At 38.8% G+C, this 13,145-nt stretch overlaps 1 protein-coding gene across 5 annotated transcripts in view; it reads left to right on the forward strand.

Annotated features, from left to right (window-relative positions):
* chn1 (chimerin 1) overlaps positions 1–13,145 on the forward strand; it is a 204,519-nt gene that overhangs the window by 107,084 nt on the left and 84,290 nt on the right. For all 5 annotated transcript variants that reach the window (XM_085986143.1, XM_085986142.1, XM_085986140.1 and 2 more), the window contains one exon: positions 8,397–8,685. In XM_085986143.1, coding sequence (XP_085842269.1) covers positions 8,397–8,685 — 289 coding nt within the window. The remainder of the gene's footprint in view (positions 1–8,396; positions 8,686–13,145) is intronic.

Raw genomic sequence — 13,145 nt, forward strand, 5'->3', positions numbered from 1 at the left:
TTTCTATTTTTTAACCAATTTTCTACCCTTTCAGCTATTTATCCCCTGACTCCACATGCCCTAACCTTTATCATGAACCTACTGTGTGGTACCTTCTCGAAGGCCTTTTGAAAATCCAAGTGTATGACATCTAAAAAGATAAATAAACTGTGTTACCCTCATCTATTCTTTCCGTTACCTCTTCAAAGAATTTGGTCAGGTTAGTTAAGCATGACTTAGCCTTTTGGAATCCATGCTGACTTTTTTATTACTTTCTGTCTCTAGATGCTCTTCTATCACCTCTTTTAGTATGGATTCCAGTATCTTTCCTATCATTAACGTTAAGCTGACTGGTCTATAGTTCCCAGGTTTTGTTCTAACTTTTTTTTAAATATAAGAACATTTTCTGTTCGCCAATCCTCTGGCAATATCACCTTTTCTATGGAACTTTTTATATTTATATTTACTTAGATATGTATTCATATATATAAAATTAGTGCCTCTGCTATCTCCTCCCTAGTTTCCTTGAGTATGCGTGGGTGCATACCATCCAGACCTGGGGTGTTATCCTCTTTTAGTTTTGCCAGTTTGTCAGTTACTTTCTCCCTTTCTATCCCAACTCTATTAATAATCTTTTTAAGCTCATCCTCTAGTGAATTGTTTATTTTGTTATCTTTAGTAAAACCTGAGGCGAAGTAGTTATTCTGTACTTCTGACATTTCTCTCTCATTACCTGAGTTTATCTTGCTCGTCCTTTAGTGGCCCTATCCCCACTTTAGTTTTCCTTTTATTGTTTATGTGCCTATTGAACACTATCATTTCTTTTTATATTCCTTAATAATTTGATTTTGTAATTTCTCTTTGCCTTTCTGATGTTTTTTTTAACTTCTTCCTATTCCCTTTTTTCCACCTCCTTTAGTATCTAAGTACTTCTTGTATGTCCTTTCTTTACCTTCAATGTTTCCTTCAGTTCTTTATTCATCCACGGTGCCCCATAATTAGCTTGCTTGCTTTTGGCTCCAATCTGTTCTGGTTCATTATCCATTACAAGAACTAGCAGTGATTCTTTTCTTGTTAGACTTCTTGCATACTGAGTGAGAAAGGAGTTCTGCATACATAGTAAAAACTTAAGTCCCTTTTCTTCTTTTGGTACTTCTTCCTGCCAATTTATTGGGGGTAGTTGAAATCTCCCATGATTATTATTCTATGCCTGCTACTCACCGCGTAGATTTGCCTACATATTTCTTCCTCCAATATCCTTCCACTATTTCATGGTCTATAGTATACCTCTATTAGAGTGACGATTCCTTCTTATCTTTTAACTCGATCCATATGGATTCTGTATATATCTTACTGCTAGTTACAGCCTTTTTTCTTTACTGCCACTGTTATCTTCAACTAGTACAACTATTCCCCTCTTTCCTTCCATTTTCTTCCTAAATATGTTGTATCCTGCAATATTTAGTTGCCAATCCTGTTCTTTTTTTTAATTCATTCATTCATGGGATGTGGGTGTCGCTGGCAAAGCCAACATTTATTGCCCATCCCTAATTGCCCTTGAGGAGGTGGCGGTGAGCCACCGCCTTGAAGTGCTGCAGTCCGTGAGGTGAAGGTTCTTCCACAGTGCTGTTAGGTAGGGAGTTCTAGGATTTTGACCAAGCGACGATGAAGGAACGGCAATATATTTCCAAGTCATGGTGTGTGACTAGGAGGGGAACTTCCAGGTGGTGGTGTTTCCATGCACCTGCTGCCCTTGTCCTTCTAGGTGGTAGAGGTCGTGGGTTTGGGAGGTGGTGTCAAAGAAGCCTTGGTGAGTTGTTGCAGTGCATCTTCTAGATCATATATAGTGTAGCCACAGTGCGCCGTGGTGGAGGGAATGAATGTTTAAGGTGGTGGATGGGGTGCCATTCAAGTGGGCTGCTTTGTCCTGGATGGTGTCAAGCTTCATGAGTGTTGTTGGAGCTGCACTCATCCAGGTAAGTGGAGAATATTCCATCACTCTCCTGACTTGTGCCTTGCAGATGTTAGAAAGGCTTTGGGGAGTCAGGTGAGTCACTCGCTGCAGAATATCCAGCCTCTGACCTGCTCTTGTAGGATGTTGATGGTGGTGGATTAGGCAAGATGATCCCGTTGAATGTCAAGGGAAGGAAGCCCAACTCTCTTGTGTTGGAGATGGTCATTGCCTGGCACTTGTGTGGCGCAAATGTTACCTGCCACTTATCAGCCCAAGCCTGAAGGTTGTCCAAGTCTTGCTGCATGCGGGCACAGACTGCTTCATTATAGCCATGTTTCAGTCATCACTATTATATCGGGATCTTCACTCCAAATTATTGCCTCTAGTTCATCCATTTTGTTTTGAATACTATGTACATTGCTGTATAAATGGTTTAAGTTTTTATTTATTCCTCTCTCTTTGTTTTTAGTAGTTATTTTACCTTTATGTCTATGACTTCGATCTCTGGCAATTCGTGTTATCCTTATTCCTTCTTTTACTTTGTCCTTTACTCTCTTTTCCTGATTCTTTTATTGTTAGGTTTCTGTAATTTCTAAAAGTTCTCTTCTCTTTCCTCCCCCCCCCCCCCCCCCCCATCCCATGTTATTAGTTTAAAGTTTTATTTACAGCCCTAGTTATCCTTTCCGTCCTAGCCAGGATCAGGTGCAGCCTGTTGTAATGGTACAGCTACTTCCTGCCCTAGTATTAGTGCCAGTGTCCCATGAAATTGAACCCCTCCTTCCCATGCCACTCCTTTAGCCACATGTTTTTCACTCCTATCGTTACAATGACTTTCTTGGAATTATAAGATGTGTCAATCAGTTTTTATTCTTTGTTGCATTACCTGAGGGAAACATTGTCTAGTTTTTTATTTCAGTTTATGGGATTACTTTTATTCGGTCAACTTTTTTTTTCTTACGTGACCAACCCCTGCTTTGCCCTTAATAAAATTTGTATAATACAGCTTTTGAGTCTTGAATGTCTGCAAGACTTAATCTGAAGGAGAAATAATGGCTTATCATTGCAATCCTACTTTTTCAAAGGAAGTCTTCCATCTGACTGGCCATCTCCCTTAACATGCAAGTGTGCTTAAGAACACAAGCTCTAATCTAATAACCTGTGGCCCTACTATCAGTTCTAAGGATAAACAAACACAAGAAACATCACATTGAAGGGTAATTAAAGAGAAAATTGCAGGAGTGAGTTTCAATTTGAATGTATTTTGGGAACTTCATATTAAAGATAATTATTAAGTTCATGCAGCTTCAACACTAGTTTGGTAGGAAATTCAAAAATTTGTACACTGTCAAGCTTGTACATTGTTTAGTTATAACACATTTAAATTGTAATTATTTTATTTGGTAAGTCCACCAAAAGCCAAATTACAATGAAAAATGAATATCAAGCAGTCTGCCTTTTATTTAAATTAATTAGGACCACTAATTTGAGACTTCAGTTGCACCTACGTGCTTGGGCGTGGGCAGTGAGCCCGGCATCCACTGTGTCCAAAAACTGTCAGAAACAAATTTCTATCACAATGGCCCAGAAATTCAGGTCGGAGGCTTCCCGCAGATGCAAGCCTCCGACCTGCACTTACCTAGCGAGCCGGCCGTTGTGTTGTGGGCCCACGTGGGATTCCGATCCTGGGCCTGCTGCAACTGCCGGCGCATAGTGCTTATGTATCCCAGGGGCGCAGTTAGTTTGAAGCGTCCCCTGGGATCACGTGGGCCATGGAGAGCCAATGGTAGCAGGGAATCTGTATTCATAGATTTGACAGGAAGACCTGTCAAATCTATGAATACAATTCAGCCCCAACTTCAAATAAAAAAATTTTTAAACACATTTTTAAAATAACTATAAAGTACATAAAATAACTATTTTAAACAATAATTTAAATTTTTGAAAAAATTAATCACAATTTCTAACGGGGCTAAAAATAAACTTACCTTTCTTTAAAGTATTTAAAAATAATAAAACTGTGGAAAAAATGTTTTAATTTTACTTAATTCACCTTGTTAAAAGCAGGCCTTGCGACTGCTTTTTAAAAGCGTAGCTCTTGGAGACTTACCCTCCCGGAGAAATCTGAAAAAAAAACGGAAGTTCCAGGCGTACGCGCTGCCTCTCCGGCGCACGCGTTCGACCTGTGAACCCCTTCCTTTAAGGGAACGGAAGTTCCGGTTTCCCGCGCATGCACGAAACTGGCACTTTCGTTGGGCCTACGCTTGAGTACCCAGCGCGTACTCACCCGTGGGGACCCGAAGTTCTGGCTATTGGCCTAGAAATTCGGTGGCGCCCACGGGCGCCAGTCTCGCCAGGGCGCCGGAAAGAGCGCCCGCCGGAAATTCAGTTTGAGCGCCCCAAACGGAAGCGCGACGTTACTCGAGGCGCCCCGCATCCGTCTTGGGGTGCTGCAACTGAAAATCGCAGCGCAACGTGCCGCAGCGCCACTGCAGGCCTTCCCTTCTTAAAGGGGAGGGGCCTGCTGCAGCGCGATCTGAGATCGCGAGTGCCAGCAAAAGAGCCCGGCACCGAGGAGAAGTGCCGGGCTCTTGGGAGACAGCCGGCACAACGCGGGGGGGGTGCTCAGGAGGCCGGGGATGGCTGCGCGAAAAGGTGCTGGCAGGCGGCCAGCAAAAAAAATGGCCGCTCAGCGCCTCTACCGCCACAGGTAGGCCCCCCTGAACCGGTCGCAAGTTGCGACCGGCGTTACAGCGGGGGGCGCTACCAAATTTGGCGAGCGGGGCGGTAGCGGGATGCTGCGCACACCGATGACGTCATCGGTGGCGGCGCAGTGCTACTGGCTAACGCCGCCATTAGCGCCCCGCTAAATTTCGCGGGAGGCGTGGCCAGTGGCACGAAACCCACTAAGTGCCCTCTTTGGGCGCTAACTGGTGGCGCAGCCCACTGAATTTCTAGGCCATTGAGTCATAATAAAGTCTGAACCACCTCAAACCCCAGGCCAAAGCAAGAATGCATTATTTTCAATAATACACATAATTAGACCAGTTATTATGTATGGATAAGTATATCGGCAAAATAAGCCAAATGTGTTCATTGGCAGAAAATGAAAATAAATATCAGATTATAGTGCAATATATACCATCTTAAAAGCCGGCATATTAATTTTCATTTTAATATACAAGAAATAAAACTTAATTAAATAACAATAAATCAAAGCACGGCCTTTTATAAACACTCATCTCTACACATCTCATTTTGTCATGTAGCAATAAACAAGAATTGTGGAACAGAGGATTGCTGTCTTTTGTCTTCTTGACTTGTGTTTTCTTAATTAAGCAAAATCATACTTCACATTTCTAACAATTGAAGTGTATTTTTTCTGGTGCTTTGCAGAAGTTTCAGATTTCAGTTGTAATTGCAGCTCTAAGGGTTTTTGTCAAGCCTTTGTGTGCAGTTGATGAAAATTGGTATGTTTAAAACTACATGTGCATCATTATTCCAATGTTCCAACTTCTGAGGACTATGCACCAAAAACATTTCAGTTAATTTTTAAATTTAGAAAATGCTGTGAATTTAGAGATACATTAAGGTTGCATATGTTTTCCTTGTTCCCTTTTACACGGCATTAGAAATGTACAGATTTTTTTGAATCTAATGGAAAAAACATTTATTTTGAAAGCTGTATACAATAGTCGTTACACAGAGAATTTAGTGGATATGCAATTGATAACCTCCGATTTATTTTGCTGTTGAACATAATTTATCCCAATCTTGCTGCATATTTTATTTACAATACATAATTAATATCTTTGTTCCAGCTAAACTTCTGTTTCCAGCTGGTTCTGTTTAATAAACAAGAAGTAATTTGTACACCATACATCTACTGTTGGGTGCTCATAAATTTAAAATTCCAGAAATATAATTTTACCACTTGTTTTCTCTCCGCAGAAAATATTGAATGGAAATGTACAATAAAAAGCTTCAGTCCACAATATAAATATTTTGACAGATAGTAAATCAAACATTATTTTGTAAATTGTATTATCCAGTGATTTAAGAAATGTGGATAAGTCCTAAAATCTGAAGCTTAATTTGGACCTCAAACAAAAGGGAATTATTTTACTTAGATAGACTGAATCTTAATTTATGATTCGAGCTGATCTGGGATGTCTGGTTCATTCTGAATTCTTGCATATGTTTTGGGATTGGCTATAACTAGAACAGCAGCTCACTTAGACTGTGCTACAGTATGCTATTCAAACCAGCTTTTGTTTTGTTTTTCTTTTTGCAATGTGAACATCTCTCCCTTTATTTCCAGTGGGTTTATATCCTTTGCTGCTCCATGTTTTGTCTTAAAAAAAAAATGATTTAAATAACAGGAAAAGCAGCACCACGTATTTTCATGTTGTCACCAAGATATTCCAAATGATGCATATAAAAAGAAACAAATATATGTATTTGTTAAAAACTGCAGCAGGCGACTGCTAATTTAATTATGATGATGTCTGTATGTTCTCAGAACCATTTGACTCATAGATAAGCAAGGGAATTCGTTTTCTGTAACTTTTTTAAAATTATCACATTTGCCTCCTTTTTAGACCATAAGTAGTGGAGAGCATGTGAGCTACTCTCAGGAATCTATTAATGCCAATTGTGACATGTGCACTAAGAGGTGTGTGAGAATGACTCTCAGTAATTCACCCTCTTTTTTCCCCCAGTAGAGAAGCACCTGTCTTGACTTATGCTATTTATGTAATTGTAGTTGGAACTCTGTTCTTCTGCATAGTAGCATGGCATGCTGGAGCACCAAGATACAGTGTCCCAATGCTGCCTGTGGCTAAAATTTCATGTTAAATATTGTCTATAAGATTAACATGTCATACATCAAAATTTCTGCATATATTGATCTAAATTAATTCCTTATAGTGATGTTTTTTTAAAATATATTTAGCTATATTATACTGAGCAATGGAAATGCAAAAAGTATCGCATGAGGAAGGATAGCAACAATGAGGTATATGTGTGTAACATCTTGATATATAAAAAAAATACACACATGCACATAAAGTTACATATGTAAAATATAGACCTCAAGAGGTCAAGAATAGACCTGATCTGTTATCAGATGAGTGGGCACATTGGTGAAGTGGAGAACATTGACAATTTCTGCAGATATGACCCTGGGTAGAGCCCCACAAAAACAAAACCTCAGTCAACAAGTGCCACCCCCTATGAAACATTGACAAAACTTCTAATGACTAATAAATGTGTGAAGATAGCAAATATATTTCAGACAGTAATTTATGTCTGAAATGTATTTAATATTTTGTCACATTTATCAAATAAATGTAGTATTGCACTCGAAGGCTGGATGTCAGGTCCCCAAAACCTTCATGTCATCACCAACCCTTGATTTGAGTGCTTGTGGAAGGATGATCTGTGTTTTTATTAACAGTACTGGGTTATCGATGACCACTTTTATAGTAACCATGGGAGAGACGTGCTGGTAACCTTGGCAGTGATACAGGTCTGACTTCAGAACGGGAAATGGCTGCAGCGTCACAAAATAACCATGAGAAAGGTAGCAGTCGGGCAGGACGAGAGATGCCAGAATTGAAATATATTTCAGTCTCGTCCAATCAGGATCACCTGTATGTTTTTCAGCAAGCTAATAAGAGAAACAAAATCATTGTATGTCTGTGAAAATACAAACAAAATCATTTTAAGCGAATGCATTTGTGTAATTTTGGAAGTTTTAAAATTGCCCAGATATAATAAAGGAAATATGATAAAATGTTTATCCTGTCCATAGAATTTTCAAAATCCTATGGGTAGAATGTCCTCCCTTCCACACTGTAAACAATGTTTTGCCTATGACCCTGACTCAAGCTAGTGCAACACATAGGCACTTTGTACACTAAACTCAACAGTGAGCTCTTGGCTTTCAACCAGAATAAAAGAATACTTACTCTTGTGCCTTTCAGTCTTTACAGCTTCTGGCAGCAACTCTCTCTGAGTGTAATTGTTGGCTTTAGGACTGGACAACATTCCAAATAGCCTGTTCCTTCTGAAGTGATGGGACAGAGAAGTCCAACTACTGTATTAAACCACAGTATTGATGTGTTAATAGAGGACACTATTATGAAGGCAAATCGGAAGCTAAGCAATCGAATAGAGATGCTAAAATTCGCAAATAGAGTTTTGAGTATTTTTTTAATTTCTTCACAGCTGTAGCATAGTGTTTGAAAAGACTCGAAGAAAACAAATCACTTCTTTTAGGGCTAGCAGTGGTCTGGCGATAAGTCTTCGTTTTTCATAATGTGCCCTTCCCATCTGTATAGTCCAGTTTTATATTGCTGTTACGGTGCAATGCACAGTGAATGCTTTGATAGCTTGATATTTTGGACACAATGAAATACTGCTTTACTCACTATGTTCTAATTTCTGTTTTCAATTGAGACAGATTTGGAACTCAGACCAGAAATTTTCGTCTTTACTATGATGGGAAACACTTTGTGGGAGAGAAACGGTTTGAGTCAATCCATGACCTGGTAACAGACGGATTGATTACATTGTACATTGAGACTAAGGCTGCAGAATATATCGCCAAGATGACAATTAATCCAATCTATGAGCACATAGGCTATACAACTTTAAACCGGGAGCCTACCAACACAAAATGTCTTCCAGCCCTTAGAGACATACAAGCAGAGCCCCAATCTGCTGGAGAAGATGGCACTCCAGAGGAGAGGGTAAGAATTCAAAAATGCTTTATTTTTTACCCCTCCCCCCACCCCTATATTTTTCTATACTGTGAACGTTGTACTTAAGTGTAGATGACTTGTTTAGAGCTACCCTATTTTGGAATGTAGGCAGAATAGTTTAATCATGCATTAAAAAGCAGAATAACCAAATTGAGTACCTTGAATGGCAATATAGTAATGTAGCTAAAGGCACAACAACCTATGTATTCCAGTTTTGGGGCACTTTAATACATATTAGTTTATTACATTGAACCAATAGTCCTGCAATAGGGGATTACATAAGGTGCATAACAATGCAGGTAGTGACCTCCTACTTTGGCTTTTTACTATCAGTAGGAAAAAAGGCATGATATGTAAAGTGCAGATAATATAGTATAGCGGGGAGTATTGCTTATAAGTAATCATATAAATTAGAAAGGCAAAATTAAATTGATTTGGAAATATAATCTAAACCGTAAGAGTTTGTTACAGTCTTGAATATAGCAGTGGACATCTTATTTAAAATTAATTAGCAACACATCTTTAGAATTTTGAATTTTTTTGGATTTTTTCTGAAGTTTAGCATTGGAGCTTGTATCATTTACTGTTGGCAGCTCTTATTTTGGTTTGGTTGCCATATGTTGCTGTGCATTTCCATATCGTATCACAAGAGTGGGTGTCCTATCAGGACTGATATTAGATCAGCATTATAATTACACCAGCTAACTTGAAGCAATGCTTTAACAGCAAATCAGTAGACAGTATTATACACGTCATAATTGTTTTTGTTATTAAATAATTTGGTTAATAATTCTCTGCATAATGACTTACTGTGGTCACTGGAAGCCATATTTTTTGCTAAGCTACAACTTGTGTATAAAATAGTTTTTGTGCATCTTGTGGTTATTTAGTGACTTGTACCAATATTCATACTGACAGAAACAGGGAAGTGATATGGGACGCGTGCTTGTGCAGGTAATGTCATTTTAAAATGACCGGCTCTGTGAAATTTATTTAGTTCCAGTACAGTGTTTCACCTCTATAGGATGTGGACTGGTCTCTCGTACTCTGAGATTACTGATTTTCAGGTAGCATTATCCTCCAGGGGCATACAATGATTTTATCATAAGCCAGCATTATTTGTGTCATGATTGCAATACAGCTGAGCTGAGAAGCTGCACGCATCCCTTCTGCTCATTACAATGACTTCAGAATAGCTTTATAAAAAAAGTATAAATTTGTTAGTAACCAGAATAAATCATAAAGGTCAGATGAGCCCCTGATTCACTTGAATAAATACTGCACCACCCTGTCAGAAGTGAATGAAATATCACTCTGAAGAACCTCATCAGTGTCAGACCAATCTCCTTTATCTTGGAGATGTGTTATAGCAATCTGCTTCATCAAATGGAATTTGGCCAATTTGAGCAATGGCTATTAACATTAATGTAAGGATCTTCATTCTAGATGTGAGCCGAGAATGCAGTAATCCTCAGCAAACCCATAACAGTATTGAGACTATACTCATTATGACTTCAAAGAATAACTGCTGTGGCTGATATTTTGCTTGTTAACATCGAGGGAACAGAAACTTTATTATTTTAATATGTTGACAATTGAATGTGCAAATTAAAGCCTGGGGAGTTGTTTAAACCTATTTCCTGTATGACTCTTGTAATTTGACTAGACTGAAAGCAATACTGTTAACTGCTTGGTAATGTTACCAGAAAAGTATTTATGACTATGTTACAAAACTTATTACTTTTCTCCTTCAGCTGTCATAAATGACCGTGTAGAAGAGTAAATGTTTGATTTATAATTTTGTAAAACAAAAGCCTGATTGTCAGATAAACCAAATTCCTTATTAGCAATATGTGTGTTAGCTTGGCTCACTCCTCTAAGTCACAAGGTTGTAGGTTCCAATCCCACTTGGAGATTTGATTATATAACCTAGATTGACACTCCAGTGCAGGAGGAGTCCTGCATTACCAGAAGTGTTCTTCAGGTGAGATGTTAAATTAAGGCCCACCTGCCTGTTTCACTATTCAGGTAGATGTTAAAGGTCACATGACACAAATCAAGTACGCACAGGGTCCTAGCTACTATTCTTTCCTCAACTAGCACTGCTAGATTAACAGGTCATGCATTTTACTGCTGTTTTTGAGATCTTGTGCGCAAAATGGCTGCTGCTTTTACCTATGTAATCAGTTACTGCACTTCAAAATAATTCATTATATGTGAAGCAAATTGAGAAGTTTCTGAGACTTGATAAGGAGCTATATAAATACAAAACTTTCATCAGTAAGTCATGTTCTTGGATAATTTTCACCAACTCTTTATTGTTTTACTGCAAAGGTGTTACTAAAACCAAGATTGACACACTTCACTTTAAAAAGTAGTTTTAGTGGAATCCATTATTCAAGACCATGTGAAATAAATATATCTCAGAGAATCAGTACTTGGAAGGTAAGTGGAGAAAGGATAATTTCGATGTGAAGTACGCACTGGAATTATTAAGTTTTTTTTTTAAGTTGTTTACAACTTCTAAGTCAAATTAGATTTTCTTAAAACATCATCTTGCATTCACCTGGAGACCTGGCACTTCAGATTTCAAACTTAGCATCGTCACTCTGCTAATGCTCTACATAATACTGTTAGTAGTCATAGAAGGTCCAGTATATATTGATACCCTAAAAGCTGTTCAGAAATTGGGAAATTTCAGTACCTGGCTCCTGATCAGTGTACAAGACCAAGAAGGATGCAGTCACTGATTGACAAATCTCAGGAAATATTTCTGAGTTTGTACAGGAGCTAGTCTGGCCCCTCCTGGAGTAATGTGTCCAATTCAGGTCACTGTATAATGAGAAAGATGTTCAGGCATTGGAGCGAGTACAGCAAAGGACAACTAAATTGATATCTGAGTTATGAGGAGAGTTTGTAGAAGCTTGGAATGTTTATACTGGAAACGAGAAGGCTTAGGAGTGATCTTATTGTAGTATTCAAGATCCTAAATAGTATAAACAAAATAAGTGTCCATATATTCAGCATAGTCACAGATTCTACAAGAGGTGTAGCTTCAAACTTAAAAGAGGGAAGGTGAAAAGACAATTTATATTTAATGAATTAACGTGGACTGCTGGGAAGCAGAAGGGACTAGTTGTATCCATAAATTCAAGGCTGCTAAAAAGTGTAGTAAGTGGAGAATGCTAGTTCCTCGATATTGGGACCTCAATGGTCCTTTCCAGTCCTACACATTCCTTTGTTCCTATGTTTTGGTATTAGTGTGCCAAACACCACCACCTCCAATATTGGTCACAAATCGCCCCCATGTTTGTGTTTGGCTTTTAGGCTAGCACTATCCAATATTAACTCTGGTCAAGTGAGCAGAGCCTCTATGCTCCAGCTGGACCTCAAATGATGCATTTACCACCACTGGCATAGTCTTTGGTCCTTATGTTGATCCACATCAACTAACACCAAGGCACAACAATAAATTATTTCAATCACTGAATCAAGCCACTGACATCAGCACAGTTCTCAAGAGAAGGAACCACTAGTGGTCAAGGAACTCTCGAGAGAGAGGGCTTCCTAAAGGATCGCTCTGGTGCTATATCCTCACACATCGAAAATGTATTCTACCATATGTTTAGCTTGGTTAAGGCAATAACTACCTCTCCTCTGTAGTCCTAGCACTGGCCTATACAGGACCATCCAATTGGTAATTATTTAAGTATCAATGGGGGAGTTTTGGTACCTTGCATTTTGAGCAAATTGTCAACGGCTAGTTATAGCTTTACCAAGTTGCTCTAGATTGGCATACAGTAGCATAGTGGTTATGATACTGGGCTAGTAATCCAGAGGTCTGGACAAATGATCCAGAGACATGAGTTCAAATCCCACCACGGCAGCTGAGGAATTTAAATTCAGTTAATTAAACAAATCTGGAATTTTAAAAAACTAGTATCCATGACCATGAAACTACCAGATTGCCTTAAAAACCCATCTGGTTCACTAATGTCCTTTAGGGAAGGAAATCTGCTGTCCTTACCTGGTCTGGCCTATATGTGACTCCAGACCCACAGTAATGTGGTTGACTCTTAACTGCCCTCTGAAATGGTGGCACACCACCACCTTCTCGAGGGCAATTCAGGATGGGCAATAAATGCTGGCCTTGACGGCGACACCCATAGCCTGTGAATGAATAATAAAACAATGATTTATTATATTGTTTCATGGTGTTACCTGGGGTCTGGTGTGTCCTTCAAAGTCCAAAGGCATGTTCCAGAATGTAAGATTAGCAGATCACCTGACAGTAGAGTTCAAATTTCTTAATGGTATAACAGTAATTTATAATTGTGTGCAGTGGTTAACTTAATTAGTAGCACGAGAAAGGCCATAGCTATGATATATAATCTAACACTTCTTCAAAACTTGCCCTTTGCCACAGATTTTAATTTTAAAATATTGAT

This window comes from Somniosus microcephalus, chromosome 4 (assembly GCF_052327205.1).
Source record: "Somniosus microcephalus isolate GS21.2 chromosome 4, FLI_Smic_1.0, whole genome shotgun sequence".
In the NCBI taxonomy this organism is placed as follows: Eukaryota; Metazoa; Chordata; class Chondrichthyes; order Squaliformes; family Somniosidae; genus Somniosus; species Somniosus microcephalus.